This window comes from Cryptomeria japonica, chromosome 10 (assembly GCF_030272615.1).
Source record: "Cryptomeria japonica chromosome 10, Sugi_1.0, whole genome shotgun sequence".
In the NCBI taxonomy this organism is placed as follows: domain Eukaryota; kingdom Viridiplantae; phylum Streptophyta; class Pinopsida; order Cupressales; family Cupressaceae; genus Cryptomeria; species Cryptomeria japonica.
In genome coordinates this window covers 383,108,946-383,129,260 of record NC_081414.1, presented here as the reverse complement: position 1 = coordinate 383,129,260, position 20,315 = coordinate 383,108,946, and the positions used below count along the sequence as shown (strand labels likewise).

At 37.5% G+C, this 20,315-nt stretch overlaps 1 protein-coding gene across 3 annotated transcripts in view; it reads left to right on the top strand.

The window, feature by feature from the left end:
* The window catches only part of LOC131075873 (DNA repair protein RAD50), a 235,786-nt gene that overhangs the window by 63,042 nt on the left and 152,429 nt on the right, over positions 1-20,315 (top strand). For all 3 annotated transcript variants that reach the window (XM_058012799.2, XM_058012797.2, XM_058012798.2), the window contains one exon: positions 10,518-10,693. In XM_058012799.2, the coding sequence (XP_057868782.1) occupies positions 10,518-10,693 (176 nt within the window). The remainder of the gene's footprint in view (positions 1-10,517; positions 10,694-20,315) is intronic.

The following is a 20,315-nucleotide window of genomic DNA, read 5'->3' as shown; positions in this document are numbered from 1 at the left end:
ACTGCTGTTATAATATTATTTCCAGAATTAACAAACTCAAATACAAAGCAGGTTATTTTCAACTCACTAAATACTCCAGCATTTTGACATAATGTTCCAACAAAAGTTTCTAATTCTGCTGCTACAGTAACATGAATAGTGCTGCATGAATAGTGCCGCATGAATAGTGCCGCATGAATAGTGCCAGGTGAATAGTACTCGCGTGAATAGTGCCGCGTGAATAGTGTCGCGTGAATAGTACCCGCGTGAATAGTGTCGCGGCCTATAGCTGGAAATGCAACCAAATAATGCTGCTGCTTGTAGCTGGAAATGCAACCAAATAATGCTGTTGCCTGTGGCTGAAAAATGCACCCAATCTGCCTGTAAATGAAGCTGATCGCAAAGGATTCCAAAGGCCAAACCCCAAGGGAATGACGTCTAGAATGTCACAAGAGAGGATAGACGTCCTCTAATGCCAAGAACGGATCTGCAACTCACACACCAAATTCTTCTCATATTCAACATGCCCAATGAAGCCACAAAAGCTCCCTTTTATTCTTTCTCCAAGGGGCGACCCAACTCACTCAAGCAATGTGGGATAAAACATGTTCAATATAAAACATATTAAAATATTCACTTATGTCTCCCTTGGTTGCCCCTTTGATTTACACATATCTCCATAAAATAAATATTAAAGTAACACTTTAATATTTTACAATTAAATTAAATGTTACTTTAATAAAACTTCAGGCATTAAAATATATTAGCAATCGGACTCCGAATAGCGTGAGTGATAGCTCGTCGGAAAGCTCTCGCCAAGGAGTATCAAATCCAATCACCAAAACTAGCCCCCGTTGTGTCCTGCTGACTTACTAAAAATAGTAAGTATGCCTGAAACTAAGTAAATCAACTTCGTTTTGGCCCAAACTGGAAATGACTAGGCCAAAACACTCCAGGATCCCTTTAAACCCTTCGTTAGCCCTCGGGACCATGTAGAGCTAGGCTAACGCACATATACTTGGTCAATCTGCTAGAGTGGGGACATTACATGCAAACATGTATGATAATAAATAAACCCAACAATAGTAAACTGGGAGAAATTTAAACTGTGACTGTGAGATCTAGAATCAAGCACAAAAGCTGAAGTTTAAGGGAGAGATGCCGGTACCTAGAAAGAAGAAGAAAAGACAGCCTAACTTGCATGACTTGGTCGGCCTGTTCAGCAATATCTGATCTAGGTGAGCCATCTCCTGATTCGGCATGTCAAAAATACAACTCTTATAATTCCGAGAACTTGATAAATGGGGAGAAAATGTCAATCTCTGAAGTTTTTTGTTATTGTGCTTGTGGGGAGAGCTTTTTCATGGGTTGCCAGTTCTGAGAGCTGAATCATCTCGACAGTTCATCTCAGCTCACTTTTTTGCCCCAGATTTAGCTCACTAATCTTGTGCTACTCTGAGAACAATAGAAGATTAAAGAGATTGTAACTTTTGATATCATAAGCTGTTGTACTTCCCGTTGAAGTCAATTGTAATCTGGTAATTTCAAGATCAGGTTTCTTCTCACACATGCATTGAATTTAATGAAAGTCTTAGCTTCACCATCTGTATTTAGTCCAGGTCTAATTCAGAATTCAATTTTGGAAATATATGAACTATTGATACCTAAAAATCCAACATCTAGACATTTGTTAGGATCTCAATGACTCAAGAGAAACACAAAACAAAGAACAAGCTTGAGGATGGCCCAAAAATGAAAGTCTTGAGATCATTATACAACTGGAAATGATCTCCGTGTTTGGGAAACTAACAACAAGATCTTAATTACAAAATTCTTGAGGAAGTGAATCCATGAGATTGTACTTTGTAGACACAGCTTGGTGACATAGGGTATTCCAAAAGAACATAAATTTGTGTACAATCACCAGTACCTTGAAAATGAGATTTAATGAGAAATTAGTAAGTGGATGAATTCTGGGTACTCAAGATATTTGAATGGAAATGAAACCAAAAGTTAAACTACTTAAGACCCCAAGAACAAATTTATTTAGGAAGCAACATGCGACCATGCCTTGGAAAGTTTTGATGTTTACTACTCAACCAAGATAGAAGATTCTTCGATCTATCTGAGAACAAGATGCTCAAGGGACATGCATGTCTAATAACCATCATGGACAATTAGGTTTCCAAAACAAAGACATAGAGGAGTCCAATTAAACGACTTCAAGGAAAAGCAACACATACCTAGATGTTGATTTCCTGTCATCAACCAAACTTGCCCAATTTGAATCTGTGAAATCACTGAGTCTAGGATCGTGACTCCTAGTGTAAAGAAGTCCATAATCAGAAGTGCCCTTCACATAACATAGCACACGCTTCGCTGCTACCCAATGATCAACCTTGGGGGCTGTCATGAAGCGTGAAATGTAGCTCACTGCAAAACTGAGATTAGGTCTAGTGGTAGTGAGATAGAGGAGTCTGCCCACTAGTTGCCTAAATGTTGTTTCATCTACAGGAGGAGAATCAGAGTTGTCTGACAACTTTAGTACTTTCTCTATAGGCATGGAAGCAGGTTTACAATCTTGCATTCAAAACCTGTCAAGCAAGTTCTTGGCATACGTAGACTGAGAAATAAAAATGCCACTATCAGTCTGCCAAAACTCGACACCTAAACAATAATGGAGAAGCCCCAAATCTGTCATGTCAAAAGCCTTGCACAGGTCTTGTTTGATTTCTGTAATCAAATGTGCTGAATTGCCAGTAATGATCAAGTCATCAACATAGACAACAAGAAAAAGAACATCATTACCAGAGTATTTGATATACAAATTAGTGTCAGAAGGGCTACGTTGAAAACCATGAGCAACCAAGTACTGATCAATCTTGATGTACCACGCTCGAGGAGCTTGTTTGAGTCCATAGAGTGCTTTTATGAGTCTACATACTTGATGTTCTTTGCTAGCAACCTTGAAACCAAGAGGCTACATCATGTAGACTTCTTCCTGCAACTCACCATTGAGGAAGGCACTCTTAACATCCATTTGATGGACTTTGCATCCAAATTGAGTAGCAATAGCGGAAGAAGACAAATTGTACTCATTTTGGCAGTAGGAGCAGAAGTCTCCTCATAATCAATGCCCACCTGCTGTGTGAATCCTCGAGCAACCAATCTAGCCTTATATTTATCCAAGGTACCATCTGCATGATACTTGACCTTATACACCCATTTGCAACTAATGGGTTTCTTCCCTAGAGGAAGATCAGAGAGAACTCAGGTGTTGTTCTTCAGAAGGCTTTGGTATTTTGCATCGATTGCCTGTTCCCACTTTGGAAACCTTTTGCCTCTGCATATTTTTGAGGCTCATAAATACTATGAATGTTGGCCATGAGAGCAAAAATGACAGTAGATTGCTGTTTGCTCTTGTTTCTGGACGATCTACCCTCAATGAGCTCATCAGGATGAAGATCATTGATGGTCTTAGCCCACCATTTAGGCCGGAGAGTAGAAGAACCAACATCAGATGCAGGAGGAATAACTGGAACTGGAGGTGGAACAAGATCTGGAACAGGTGGAAGATTAGCATCATCCTCAGGAAATTCAGGTAGTGCATCATCAAATTCAGAATCTGTATCATCCCTCCCATCCGGTGAACCAAATGGAAGACGGACACCTAAATCAAAAGCCTTCAAAGGCTGATCCTCAGAATTCTGCTCAGATGAGGAAAGATGAAAAAGTCATCGCTCTTCATCAAAGACAACATCACAACTGAAGATAAGACGATTAGCGTCTACATCAATCAGCTGGTAAGCCTTGTGGTTGTCACTGTACCCTATAAACATAAGCTTCCGACTCTTGGAATCCAACTTGGAGAACTTGGCATCTGGAATCCATACATATGCTAAAGAGCCAAAAACTTTTAAATGATTGATCCTGGGTTTACGACCAGTCCATGCTTCCTCAGGATTCTTCTCCTTAATGGCATGTGTAGGAGACCGATTAAGAAGATAGACTCTAGTAAACATTGCTTCTGCCCAATATTTCTTAGGAACATTCTTGTGTTCCAATATTGACCTAGCCATATCTATTGACCTAGCCATATTTGTAATGGTGCAGTTGCGACGTTCGACAACGCTGTTTTGTTGAGGGGTGTATGGTGTGGTTAATTGACGTTTTTTGCCATGTGTATCACAGAAAGTGGAGAAAGCAGTAGAACAAAACTGCCCCCCATTATCAAACCTAAGAGTAATAAAGGAAACACGTCTGATTTCTGTCTAAGAAAGTACACCCACATTTTACGACTGAAATCATCAACAAAAAGCAAGAAATATCTGCACCCAGTAACAAAAGGTGTATTCATTACACCACATACATCAGCGTGGACCAACTGTAGTACCTTAGAGGCTCGCCATGAGTTACCATCGTTGAATGGTGTCCTGTGTTGCTTCCTAGCCTGACAAGCGTCACAAACTCTCTGATTCTGAGTTTGAATTTCAGGTAGGCCATGTAGTAAATCTTCTCGAACAAGCTGAGCAAGGTAGTGAATGTTTAGGTGACCATATTGCTGGTGCCAAAGACTGCTGATAGAAGATGATTTAGCTGCAAAGGCATGCTCAAGAGAATCACCCGTATCCACAAGTCTATAAAAACCATGATCCTCGATGCCAACAACTACAATAGTGTGAGATGCACGATCAACAATTGAAAACTTGTGTGAACTGAAGATCACATCAAGTTGAGGAGAAGGTCACATAATCTGACTCACTGAGAGAAGGTTGAGTTCCATGCTAGGAACGTAGTATACATTGAGGAATATGAGATTCCTCCCACCAGAATGTATTTGGACGTTGCCCTTGCCGACAACTGTATACTCTTCACCTCCTCCAAAAATAATTGAATTGGTGTAAGGTGAGAAGTCTGTGAACCAATCACGCCGATGAGTGAAATGATGAGAGGCACCAGAGTATATGTGCCAAGTAGAAGATTTCACATGATCTGTAGGACGCTTCGCCATGAAAGAGTAGAATGCAGATTCTTTCTGCTCTGAGTGCTTTACGACATTGGCCTTAGGCTGAGACCCTCTCTGCTTCCGTTGTTTGGAAGCTATCCGATTGTGACAATCCTTGATCATGTGGCCATATTTATGACAATAGTTGCATTGAACCACCTTCTTCTTTGAACCATCCTGAGACTGACTAGAGCCCTTCTGTTGAGATGACTGGGATTTGCCTTTATCCTTGTGAAAGGATTTGACTGCAAATGCTTTCTTTGAGGAGGATGAAGTGGCACTGCTACCAAATTGTTGTTTCCAACGATCCTACTGCAAAAGTCTAGTGCACAACTTTGGAAATTTCAGATCAACATTTGTTGAAGTAATGCTAAGAGTTTCGATGAAGTGCTCATATGATTTTGGTAGACTCTTCAAGGTGATGACTACCATAATCTCTTCCTCCATTTTCCGACCAAGAGCTTCGAGCTGATCTTGAATGTCCTTAATCTTCATGAGATGCTCTTGTAAGGACATACGTTCATCCATCATAATGGAGAACAATTGGTTCTTTAGGAAGAACGCTCGGCTTTTGTCGGTTGTCTCATGCAATTCCTTCAGGTGCTTCCAGATATTTGATGTTGACTTGCTAGAGCAAATTTGAGGCAACTGGTCATCTGTGACGGAGAGCTTGAGGAGCATGACGACTTCTCGATTTCACTCATTAAACTTGTCATGGTCTTGTCCATTTGCGGTAGGACAAGTCTCTTTTCCCAAAATGAGATCATCAAGGTGGCGGTATTAAAAAATTGTCATCATCTGCTGCTTCCATGTGTTATAATTTTTGCTGTTGAATTGCTGATTGCCTTCCAACATTAAGTTGGTTAATGACGCCATTGTGCACGCTTTTCAAGGCAAAAAAAGAAATTTTGAAAAGGCATCAAGTTGAAAACAAAATATGAGGCACATATCCCAATGCAAAACAAAGGCATAATCAAGTACAAACTTCGAGAAAGACGAAGTACAACTAACACGAATCCCGAGGTACGGATGTCTGTAGACCCAGAAAATTCTGATGATGACCCAAAAAACTTTGCAAAAAACCTAGAAAGAATCTGTGGTTGAAAATTTATTTCAGCAAAAATCTGAGGGTTTTTTGCAAAACCCTAGTCGATAGAAAATAGAACCCTAGGCCATTGAAGAGTGCAGAAAGTCCGAACAAAAAGAAAAATCGGGCAGCAAATGAAGTTGAACGACACAAAAATAAATCCACACGGGTTTTGAAGAACAAAATTTCATCGTCAAAAGTTGCAGAAATCGTGAATTTTTCGTCGCAGAATAAATCACGCACAAATGCAGGTCACACATGGGTTTGGGCATGAAAATCACGAATAGAAAAGAAAAATCACGCCAAAGACAAAGAAACCCGATGCAAATCGTGAAATATGTAGATGAAAATCGCGAAAAATGAAGTCGCAACTGTCGCGCGGGTAGAAAAGTGGTGCGTCGGGACTGAGAAAACACGATGCGATTAAAAATCGCGTAGAGACATTGCACAAGGTCGCTCAGGAGGTTGTGACAGACGTCCAAAATCCTTCGAAGCAGGAGCACGAACAATGAAGGTGTCGTGAATAAAAAATTGCGTTGGAAACAAACGCGAAAACTTGTGATTTTCAGGCAAAAAACTTTTGAACGTGTGCAAAACAGGTTGCGATTTGAGAAAAATATATGCTCAGAAAAAATTCGAAATACAAAAGAAACTTAAAAATGTTTTTGACAAATTTTTTTGTGTTATTGCTATGATACCATATTACGATTAGTAATTGGTAAAATATTGGATGATTTATTTACAAAGATTGAAAGATCTTATAGAGTTTACAAAGATGATGTTTCTAAATAAGAAACAATTGTAAAAATAGAAAGTATCTAATATTATAAGATATTTACATAATTGACCATTAACAATAAGAATATAACATATTCTAACATTAATAGTCCTCAAAATTCAAAAGTATATAAAGTTGTCAAAAAAATAAATAAAATATTCAAGTGACGACTTAATATTAGTTAATTTAATTAGATAACAATAAAACAATAAAATATTATTATAGTGTCACTTTATTAAATATATTTCTCCAGCAAGTTGGCCTATCTTCTAGATACTTATTGGAGATCTTTATAAGGAGGTTCATGATGATGTTTTGGGCATGCTTATGATTTGATAAACAATTATTGATTTCTGGAGATGGAGACCTTCAGGAGTGACGGAAGAGCTGGACGAAACCCTAGTTCTTCCAAATGGGTGGATTTGTGACAGAGTCCACAGTTGTGCCAAATTTTGTAAAGTTTCCTGTGGAGACAAATTTGCCGGAGTCCCAGTAACAAAGATTTCTCCTAGTTGAGGTATTTCATATCTATGTGTGGTATGGGAAAATAAGATATATTTATTTTCTGAATATTATTATTTTAGGTGCTGGCTGATGTTTATGTCATTCGATAAGTCATTGGTGGCTATTATTCTATCAATCCATGAGTTTCAATATGGCATAAGGATATATTAGGAGGAGTTCGATATTGTACTTCTTGTGGCTATTTGATTAATGTCGTGCAGTGTTGATTTTTTGGAGATTATCAGAACGGTCGATTTAATTAAGGGAGATATTAAGGTGTCAGACTACTCTCATTTGGTAAGAGCAAATACTTTGTATTGGGTGGGAAGTATTGCCGGAGGAAATAAAATAACCGGTTCCCTTATAGCAGCCATTGTTTTTGAGGTTTTGTAATGAAAGAAATAAAGGTATCTTTCTTGTGTAGGAAGGAATCTGATGGTATTTAGTGTTCATTCGCCTTTGTCTATATCGGGCGATATTGGCACAGAACAGTATTCATTCGATAGGTTATTGTTATTTGAGGTTTGGGTTGGGCGGCAGTCCTTTCATATTGAGGACTTGTGACAACGATCATAGCACTGGCATTATCTGTAGCAAGCTGCACTTTGAAGTGGAACTGGGGCTATTCATGAGATTAGAATAATATTAAAGGTGTCACAGCTTCATCGTGGTCAATCGAAGGGTGCTCAGAAGTGAAGCTTAATATTGTGGGACTGCCCTGGGTGGATTGGCGACTTTCAATGCCAATGAATTGCTCTGTACTCCGCAGTCAATGCCAGCAGACCAAATATAAGATCTGTATTGTTGTATTGCTGTAAGTTGTTTGTATCTGAAAAGTCTGTATAGCTGAATCTTATTGATAATAAATGTTTGGTGTTCAATCTGAATGAGATTCAAGGTAAAATGTTTTCCCTATTGATCTAATTTTGATGTATGATAGTACAACAATTTTGCAAAGAACAGAAATTCTATTCAGTGTGTGTCAGGGATATTTTAAATTAAAGTTTAATTAGTATTATTTTTCTTTTACATAAAACTTGGCTTTTCATGCACTCAACTACACAAGATTTATGTCTTAATATAGGTGAGTACTCATTAACCTACACCTTCTCAGTTTTATTGAATCTGCAAGAACCATCATAACTTTAAGTTAGTACTTGTAAATTCAATATAACATTGGCCTTCTTAGGCTGGCATTAGTTTGCTGCTAGTCAAAGCATCCATAGCCTTGATAAATATTACTCTACTCCACTTATTTTCATTTCTCTACTACCAATGCATGTCTATAACTCTGGTTTGCATGATAGGAATCACCCCATTAAAAGACTTGCTTCACTGTTTTTCTTTTTTGTATATACACCACCTAGATCTCTTGCTAGGCTAATGATAGCTATACTAGGGGTTTGGAACCATTTATAGTAAATTAGAGAATCTCAAGATGAAAGGATTTACTCAAATGATTAATAATTCTTCTTATTTGTTTATCATCCCTGATGTGTTTCAATTATGTTTAAAGAGTGACTGACAACCCTTACATTCTTGAGACTTTTTTAAATTCAAGGTTCATGGAGAAACAATTTACAACAATTTAATGGAACTATGATTTTAAACTAAATACTCTGAACTTACGGATGGACCTTAGACCAATCCTCAGAAATTACTAGGAATGCATCCCATTAGTCCCTCCAATATAATTACAAACTCTTTTACTTTGTCACGACACTTTTAGTTGATGCTGCAAAAGTACTTTCACACTGAAACAAACATGGCTTGTGTATACCAAGCTACTTGGACATTTTGTTTGGGGAGATTGGCTTGTTCACATTGGGTTGATTTCCTCTAATTGTTTTCAGCTTCTGTCCTTCAAAATTCAGGTACAGTGCATTATAGTTCATGTACAAGCCCTCCGAAATATTTAACCATAGTGATCCTATGGCTATACTATCCCCTGCTTGAGCAACATCACAAAAGTCATACCTTAATTCATAGCTGTAGATCTGCAATTTCATCTTTTTAACCATCCCATTGTGGTCTATCATACTAGGATATTAGCACCTAAACATTATGTAATGGGACAACCTTTAGGTCCTCATAATCTGATGTTCAGTAATCCTCAACATGGAAGCAGAGGATTCTTGGTGTTTTTTGTTATTTGTGGTCATTTTCCTCTACAATGGTCTCCTCCATGGATGCTGAATTGCATGATATCAATCAGTTCAGTTTCTATTTCTATTATCCCAATCATGTAATTATTGTGAGGTCCTTACTTTTTGGTGCTTTGGACCATGTTTTCTTTGCAAGTATCTAAAGCCCCTTTGAACACAAATTAGCATGGATTGTTGGTTGAAAAATTTAAATGGGTTAGCTGTTCTTTCATGGGAAGTTTGTTACTAGGTTTCAATGTCTCGGTGTAACTGTTAATGGATCTATTGTAGGTGTGATAATGATGCTGGATTTAAAAAAAATCTATTGTAGGTTTAACTCTAAAGAAACCATCTAACTTGAGAAATAGGTCCCTTTGATGCAGGGAAATCATTAAAGATTTTATTATTCCATAATTCCAGAGTCAATTTTTTTATTGAAATGCTTCTGGAGAGGACTGTGTTATGTAAGAAACAAATTGATATTTCAGATCTCCTTTCAGATCCATCATCGTAAAAGAAAAGATTATAAATACAGATATCCTTACATAGGTAGCTGTGTTATGAAGTCTCTAGTAGAAAACCCATTAAAAAATGAGATCTAATTTATTGATGTCATTAATGACATTCTGACCTAAGTGAATACTTAATGGTATTAATAAATCAATAAGTTTTCTGAGAATAAATTATGATAGAGAAATAATTAATCAATCATTTTCAAATTTGATTTTTGAATCTGTCCTCAAGCTTGCCTCAATTCCATACCCTTATCCCTATTCCAATTGTTGGAATGCTTCGCAATTTCTTCTACTTGTTTGACATGGCAGTTCATGAAATGACTCAGTTTTGCTGAAGTTAAATCTGAGTTTTGTTACCCTGCCAAAGAGCATCTTCAAACCACCTGCATAGGTTTTAAAATATTCTTATGTGAATTACTTTCTGGTACTTATTGTTGTTTTTAATAAAACTCACCAATACTTGTCTATTCTTTGTCTCTGAAATTAGCTTTTCTGTGTGTTGCAGAAGGTATGCCTTAGTTACAGATGTGCTGACATGGACAGAGAGGTTCCTGCTCTTATGGGAGTTTCAAAAGCTATATTAGAAAATGTAATATTTGTGCACCAGGATGATGCAAACTGGCCACTTGCAGAGGCATCAATACTAAAGAAAAAGTTTGATGACATTTTTTCGGCTACAAGGCATGTTAATTTTGGACGTTAGTCAGTTATCTTAGAGCTAGTGTTCTTGTTGAGAATTTAAAAGTTCAGTTGTAGAACTAAATTTGAGCTGTATGGTTTTCACTGGTAATCTTAAAAATTAATTTGTGAAACTAAATGAGTTGGCAATCTCAACTGCTGTGAAATTTTATTTCAGATTTAGTTGATAATATAACTTGCAAATTGGAAGCTATGGCATTGAAGCTGAGTAAAGATATTGCTAATAGTGGGTAGACATCTTCAAGCAGTTATGATGGAATGCATAGGCTATTTAAATTTTATAAATAAACACAATATGCATGTCTTGCGTAGTTACTACTTACCATGATCAACAATAACCATTATCATCCATTGTATTTAGCCTGAAATTGTGCTTTGTTTATTACTGTTCCTTGAATGTTTCCAAAATCTTCTTGTCATGTTTGGTAATATTGTAGGGAGGAAACGGATGCTATGTACCATGAACATGCTTCCCAGACTCTGCTTCACTATGAAGTAAATGGAAAGGGACTCTTGCTTTGAATAAAAAAAGCGTACTCTTTATTATGATATTTCTATTAGGATTCAATTGTGTAGATTTGAGTCAAACTCATTGACCCATGTTCTATGAGTTGTGGTTCACAAGAACACATCTTTCATGAGAATGAATGGTATAGTTAGCACTCATTGCATCTAGCTGATGCTCATAGAGGTGAAGCATTGGGTCTTCCCAGAAGGTCATCCATCCCAAAACTACTCCAACTCAAGTGTGCTTAATTATGGAGTTTTCCCAAAGGTTAAGCCCACTTAGCTTGCTACCCTATTTGCAAAACCTTCAGCAAGTGTTGCGCCTTATGAACCATTCATTATAGAGCCCCTTTAGCTCATCAATTGATAAGTGGGAGATTCCACAGCAAGTCAAATTATGATATTGCTATCAAGATTCAGCTGTGTAGTTTTTGAGTCAAACTCATTGACCCATGTTTCATGAGTAGCGTGTAACAATACCTACTTATTCTGCCCTTAATTTTTAGTTAGGTAGGGTTGACATTTCGACAAACACTTGGCATACAAACTTGCTGATGACTGATTTCAGAGTTCTGACTTGTCTTTGATGCTAGATTTTCAATGTCAACACATATAGGAATGATAGAAAAGACAAATAATATTTACAAGAACTAGTAACATAGATCACACAATTATCTTGCTCTTTAATTGCATTAAACCAAGTCTTAATACACTTGATATAGGTTTGATTCAGATCATATCAGATTGATAATACATACAAAATATGTCTATAATAAGCACATCAACTTCAGATTTGGATACTTTACATACTTGATTGCTTGCCTCCTTGTGTAAGCTCAATATGATGTCATTTATTGCATGAACTGCTAATGAAAATGTCTGCAGACCCCACTGTACGGGTCTGAAAATGTCAGCAAATAAAAAACCCTAATCTCCTCCAATGAAGATGACTATGTCTAGAAATGGGGTGATGAAACCCTAGATGGATAATTTGTCAATATAATGCCAATAATAACCTCCAAACCCTACGAACAGCAGACTGATATAAATTTGCAGAGGTCTGATGCAAAAATCTGCCTATGAATAAATTATGCCAATCACAAAGTCTTCCCAAATACGGCCAGTTTCTCCCCAAACCCCAGCCATATGTTTGATGATGAAAATATGTCCATTAAACCTTTAAAGCTGAATCCATTTGCCCTCAACCTGCAAATAAACTTCCATTCCCAGCTCCTTCTCAATGCCAATTACCTGCAATAAGCTCAACGTGAATCCTGGAATGAATCCACCCAATAGGCTGAATGCGTTTTTGTCCACACAACCAAGAAACTCCAAGGGTTTCGGTCCTCAAATTTCTTGCAAATGAAGCTAGAGCTCCCAACTTCTCAAAGAGAAAATAAATTAACCAAGTATATGAAATGACTTCCTCAAATCTCCTTTTGTAATCCTCTCATGAAGTTTCCGAAAACCATATTTAAATTTCCCACTTATAATATTTTAATATTTAACTTGCACATGGGAAATAATAATAAAGTGACCCCTCATATAATTTCTTCATTAATATAAAGTCACTTTAATATCCTTATACTTGCATATGTTGGCACCCACTTTTGGCTTAAATAAATGTTTTTTATATCATTAAATGAATATATGCATTTAATGCCCTTATAACACCATTAATTATAATGTTGCTTTTAATATTTAATATTATTAATGTCATTACTTTAATAATAAAAAATTAATCATAAACTCCAATTAAAGCTAATATAAAAACAATTAATTAATTCTGCCAACACCCCAGGGGTAACTACAGTGCTTGCTGACCATCTAGATGGTTTACTATAAATAGTAAGGTCCAATCCAACGTCCATGTGACTTACTAAATATAGTGAGTGTAAATAGTGCTTGAATGACCCCTAGAAGGTAGATCTCAAATATCTCAATGCATTGGAAAGGAGAACACAAGAAAATGACACCCAAAGTGTTAGTTGAAGAACCCTAAATGGCCTCCAAATCAAATCATTAGCCTACGAAGATCAATTAGATAGGCTAATCCCTGAAAAAACATTGACGCTAAGAAAGGCAAAAAAATGGGGACATTACAATCCGCCCTTCCCAAAGATTGATTGCCGTCAAGCAATCTGCATTTGCATACTAGATTCACTTCACCCTGTATGCCAGGTTGAATATCGGGATCCCATATCAATCTCAGAGATATGGCTCTACCAATCCGCTGCGCCACTCTGATATAACTGTCATCAATCTGCAGCAACATCAATCTGCAGCAACCTGAGAAGCACTCCATCCATGGGGGAATCCCTGGATCCCAAGTTATCACACTATCACACTCCCTAAAATGGAAGAGAAAAACGTCTCTCATCTTGTCATTGTAACGTCCCCACTTTGAAATAGAATTTAATAATAAATAATAATAATAATATTTAAATATTAGAGATTAAATTAAAATATAAAAGAATATAATTAATTAAAATTTAATTAAGTTAATGAATGGTCAAAAGACATGGAAGGAAAAGTTGTGACTCCCTCAACAATGAGATATAAAAGGGAGAAGAGAACCTCATTTGAGAGGGCGATAATTGGGAAACGAGAAGTGCACATGTGATTAAAATAAGAAGTGCAGACCTGATTATGAAAGGTTATGTCCCTTTCAAAGGACATAAATAATGAAGAGTTGCACTCTTTCAAAAAGATGCTAATGGTGAAAGGGTGCGTCTCTTGCCAAAGGGCATGCATGATGAAGAGGTGTGACCTCTCCCTCACATTGAGAGATATAAAGGAAAGGAATCAAAGCATCCGGGAACATCACCATGAATTCGATCAGATCAGAACTGTTATTAAGTTACAGTTAGTAGCATCTTAATCAAATATAATGTCATAAGTGAGGAATACGAATGTGATGAAGATGAACTCTAAAATGCTGTTAACATAAAATGTGATAATAATAAATATAATGGAATGAATTTAGTTTACCATAAATCTGATAATAAGTGTAATCTGAAGACTCACATAATCTGATATAATACAAAAATATAAGCTATCATTGATAAGTAAGGCTGTGATAAATGTGATGATACTAACAGTAAACTGATGTAACTCTACAATGGAACTTATAATCTATATGAGATTGTTTAATTTATTATTCAAATCAACTGCATATTACTGCTTAATATGGGACAGTCTCTTAGGTATGCCACTCCATGATGGATGCCTAATCCCTGCCACATGTAGCCAAGGGGGATGAAGCATCTGCTCTTGGGCTTAAGAGAGGAGGTGTTTGGATGAGGGGGAATGGTGATAGAACACCTCACTGGGTATGCTACTCCATGATGGATGCTTAACACCTGCCATATGGAGCCAAGAGGGATATAGTATCTGCTCTTGGGCCTAGGAGGGAGGATTTCCTGGACACCCTATCCGACCAGCCTATCCTAGTGTACTAAGAAATTGGATAATAAAGATTGGCAACTAACTTACAATCTGATTTTATTTAACAAGCATAACAATCTGATTTCATCTAAGAAATACAATAATCTGATTCTATCTAACAAATGTAACACTAATGGTAATTAAAACAACAAAATTGATATCATTCAGTATTATTCGTTAGCATATGTTTTCAGTTTATATACTTCATATCTGTTCTCCAATTTTCTGTTGCAAATAACTAATTCGGGGACATTATAGTCAGTTATGCCAACTATCCATCTAACTTTGAGTGAGTCTGCAAAAATGTGATGAATGCCCATCAAAGGTGCAAAGAAGTGATGCAGGAGCATCCTTGGTCTACGAGCAATCTTGCATCAACCAAAAATATTTCCTTTCAGTTTTTTTTTCTTGTTCAGTTCAATATTGCAGTTTCTGTGTTCTTTCAGTGTGTTCCAGTAGCTGGTTCTTTTTCGTTGCAGATCAGATTTTCGGTTTCCAGGCTTGCTTTTGTTCACCTTTCCAAATTTTCGGTCCATATGGATTCTTTTCCGGTGAGTTGTTGCTTCTGGTTTGACTGTTCTTGGTTTTCGGAACAGTTTGTGAGCTTAACGGCTAGTTGGTGATTTCTTCTCGTGCGGAGTGATTTCTTGGCTTGCAGATCTATTTGGCATCTTGCTCGATGTTCTTGAACCCTTGGCCAACCTTCCTTGGTGGTCCGCGCTTCACTTGCGTTCTTGGCGGAGGAGATCTTCGCGTTGTGGAGGCTGACCTATTTTACATGTCTCATTTTCCTTTCTTGGTAAATGTAATCTCTGTGGCCGACCCGGATGTGTTCTGGATGGTATATATATTGTTATATGTGATCCTTAGGAGGCAGAGGTCGAGATAGATAGAAGATGTATGATGTCTTGTAATGTGGACACCTTTTGGAGGTCTGGATGGATTGTATTCTGGCATATAGTCTATTACAGGGCATGATAGCTTGCATGTAACCGGATGATTACCGGATGTTCTATGATGATAATATGATGATGCAGATATCTGATTTTGCATTTTATCTATGTATTGTTGTTGCTTCCGTTGTGTTACTCTTGCTGCATGATCTGGTCAGTTCTCTTTGAGGACCCACCGGACCATGGCTGCACCAAGAAGAATATGTCAAACCATAATAGACTGCTGTTATAATTCAAAACAGCATCAAACAAACTGAAATTTATACACCTGATGGTGTAAGAAATGCCTCCAATGTCATGTGCTGCTGGAACCTCATCACCATGCCAATATTGAACGTTGGAGTAATGATCCAATCATTCCAATCTATGCAAACAATTGCGGTCACCAAAGTACAATCTGAAACTCTCGTAACCAGCAATGTGGGATAACCTCCTAACAACAATTATTAAATTGGAACCCAACAAGCTTTGGCTGGAATACTTCTACTCTCATGACCATCTCCTTATCTTGGAGCATAGATCTGCTGGAACTCACCATTTCCAAGCACATACCAACCCAAAGCAAGTGACTTCATGACATGTGTCTCAAATTTCAATGTTAGGATTGCTTCATACTCCACCAAGGAATCACCAACATGATAGGGTTGTGTCTCAACACCATTGATCTCCTCGAGCTCTTCATACATAGTTAAAGGCCCAACCAAATCTGAATCACCCATGTCTCCATCTCTACATGTAGGCATAACACTAGTGGCTGATTCCCAAGGTGTGAGCTCAACTACCTAATCGATGTCCATGACTCGAGGCTTCAAATGGCTCTCCAAAAGTGGTAATACATAACCCTCATGTTACAAACTATGTGGACAAACAAAATTTTATTAGTCATACCTATTCTATTGTTCACACCAGAGAAACGAAAATCACCTAGAATCGCCCAAACTTGGCGAGTCTGAGTCCAGGGGGCAAACTCGCCAACTCGGCGATTTTGGGGCAAAATCGCCCAAACTCGCGAGTCCCGTTGTGCAAACTCGGCCGGCGCTGGGCATGAAAAAAGGCATTCAAAAAACACATTTTTGAAAGTCTTTTTAAGTTGTCTTTTTTTGCTTTATTATCCTATGCCCCTAAAAATGAACTTCATTTGGCAAATTAGGAGGAGAAAAGTGAGTTGTGAAGAGAAATAAGGGTTCATTGAAGAAAAACCAGCAAGGAGGAAGCTCAAGATTTCATCCATTCATCGCATTGGGGCTGCATTATACTTTGATTTGGTACATCAAGAGTTGGAAAGGAAGAGTTTGCAGCATAGTTTTAAGAGTCATGGACTCGCGAGTCTAGTGGCGCCACAAGTCGACTCGCCATGGACTCGCGAGGCGAGTCTTGGCGAGTCTTTTTGAAAGACTCGCAAGTCTTTCTAATTGACTCGCGCGAGTCTTTGACTAGACTCGTGTAACCCAGAAAACACGTCAAAAAATTATCTAAATCTTTTTTTTCAATTAAGTCTCATTCCCTTCATCAAAATATATACATGAAATATAACATTTAAGTATAAGTGGCATTTCAATATGTCTTTTTCCTTTCTTATACTTTAAGTTATATTTCATTTATATATTGGCAGGATGTTTGAGAGTGGTTTCAGATCTCTAGGAATTATAATGCAAATTCTAGGTTTTAGAAGATCTTTTAAATTTTCGGACTTAGTCAAATTTCAGTAATCAATAGGCTAGCATTCTCTCGCCCTCTCTATCTCACTCACTTTATCTGCCTCGAATTTTAGACCTATCTATCTCCCTATCACTCTTCCTCTATCCCCTCTCTCTACCACTCTCTATCTCAGTCTCTCCTCTCTCCCTCGAGATCTAGACCTATCATTATATGTAATTTTGTAAACATTTATAAACTTATGCTTCTATTATACATTTTAAAGTTTGAAACTATGAGTATGAATGATGAAATTTCAAATATTGTGTGTTTGGAGATCATATGACATGTAATGTTTCAATTATGGCTCTTTTGTTCTTTAAATGCATTAATTTCTTTATGTTTTTTTGTAAAACTACGGTTTTTTGTTTGCCGAGTCTTTCGCGAGTCTTTCACGAGTCCAAGTCCGAGTCCGTGGCAAGTCCAATTTAAAACTTTGGTTTGTAGCTCATTTCAAGCTTGTTGTAAGAGGCAAGATTGATTTTTTGAGCTTTTTTGTTTCTTGTATGCAAAAATTTCATTTTCTATTCATTTCTTTTGAAAGTTTTACATTTTTTTCCAAAACCTTTTGCATGTTACTATGTAGGGTTTGTAAATTTTTTTTAAAAAAAAGTAGGGTTTGAAATTTTGATCAAACCCTACATTTAAATTTTTTTTTTTACAAACCCTACCATAGTTTTTTTGAAAACAATGTACAATGAGAATGAATGCACAACAAAGAATGAATGCATTAATTTTTTTTTGTATTTGTAATGTCTTATTGCAACAACCTTCACTTTCTTATTTGCCTCAAGTTTCACAAAACTATCATACAAAAATGTATGTTTTGCAAAACAATATTCCATGGAGGCATTTATAGATTGAAATACTATATTGCTGGTGTTCGTGGCCATGATGTCGACCCATGCACTAAAGCAACGATTGAGGCCATATGCGAGTGCTATGTAATGGTTGAAGCAAAAAGATGATCTCGCTTTAGGTTGTGTTGGAGGGCCTTCTTCCATGCCTCCATATCATCCCACTCACCATGCTACTGCTGGTGCTAGCGCTTCTGCTTCTGCAGGTGCCACTACTCATGTTCCTAGCATTGCCAGTGGTAGTGGGAGTGTTAGCATTGGACCTAGAATTCGTAAATCTAGGTTGGATACCTTCTTTGCGCCTCGCACTACTCTTGGGTCCCAATAGTCGCTTGAGAGCATGGGTAGGAACAAGGAGGTCCATGATGCCGCTAAAATGGCAGTTGGCAGGTTTTGGGTCTACGACAGTGTTCCATTCTTTACAACCAAGTGAATGTTTTATGTTTGATTGTTTTAATTTTTATACTTTGATTCTTCGTTTTATTTTTTCCCGTACATATTACATAGTACATAGTAACATACTTAACTTATCTCATTTAATTTATTTGTGACAGGTCTCCTTATTGGCAAGAAATGGTTGATGCCCTTACCATATGCGGGGCGGGGTTCAAAGCCCCTTTTGAGTCTGATTTGAGGGGACCCATTTTGACTGAATTGGTGAATGATGTGAAGAGGGAATTAGGTGAACAACGCTAGATATGGAGCACTAAAGGTTGCACCATCATGACTGATGGTTGGACCGATAGGAGAAATAGAACTCTCCTTAATTTTCTTGTTTCTTCCGCAGGTGATTGATTAATTTTAGTTTCATTTAGTCATTAATTTTTTATTTTTCATTTAATAATTTATTGAATGATCATTGATCTTGATTTATTTTTTAATTTCAGGGGGCACCATTTTCATCAAGTCCATTGATGCCTCCGCACATTGCAAGAATGCCACATTCCTATGTGAGAAAATAGAGGAGGTGATCGATGAGGTGGGTGAGGAGAACATGGTGCAGGTGGTGACCGACAATGCAACAATTATATTGTTGCAAGTAAACTTTTGATTACAAACTAATTTTGTTTGCAAATTAATTACTATTTTGTAACTTCATTAATTACAATGCAACAAACTATGTTGCTGCAGGTAAACTATTGATGGAAAGGCACCCATCTATAGTTTGGACTCCATGTACCGCCCATTGCATTGACTCATGTTGGAGGATACTGGAAAACTCCCATGGGTTAAGAGATCTGTAGATGGAGAAAAGCCCGCAATGGGCTACATATATACCATTTTCTATTTTGCAGTTTGTTAAGCCCTTGGTGGCTCTCTTGCGAATTGCAGATGGAGAAAAGCCCGCAATGGGCTACATATATGAGGGCATGGATAGGGTGAAGGAGGCCATCAAATCCATCTATGGAGGAGATGAGAGCAGGTATCATCCCATTTGGGAGATCATTGATAGGAGATGGTATAATCAACTTCATAGGCCCATCCATGCAGCAACCTATTATCTCAATCCGACATTCCATTTTAGCCCTACTTTCAAGGCTGATGAGGAGGTCCTTTATGGGCTGTACTCAATCATGGAGAAGATGGCACCTGTTGGTTGTACTTAGACCCAACTTATGCGAGAGATACAGTTGTTCTCAAATGCGCAAGGGGAGACCTTCTCTCGTCCTATCACCAAAGAAAGTAGGACAACTATGATGCCAGGTAAAAATACATTCTAAGGCTTAATTTTAGTTTTATTGTATATTGTTAAATGAGATTATGAGAGTCGAGGACTCGAGAATGAGACTGATTTTATTTATTTTTCTCATTTCAAACTCAGATAATTGGTGGAACTTTTTTGGCCCAAAGACACCAAATATTCAAAAGGTGGCCATTCGCATCTTGAGCCAACCATGCAACGCATCTGGTTGTGAGCGCAATTGGAGTATGTTTAAGCACATACACTCCAAGAGGCGCAATAGATTATCTATGGAGAAGATGAATGATCTTGTCTTTGTTCACTACAACCTCCGCCTGAGAATGAGAAAGAATGCATTAGCTGACATCTCCCCTATCATTCTAGATGAGTTTGATCTTGAAGCAAAGTGGGCATTGAGACAAAACCTGTGGCTATCTTTAGTGATGATGACACTGATTGGCTCT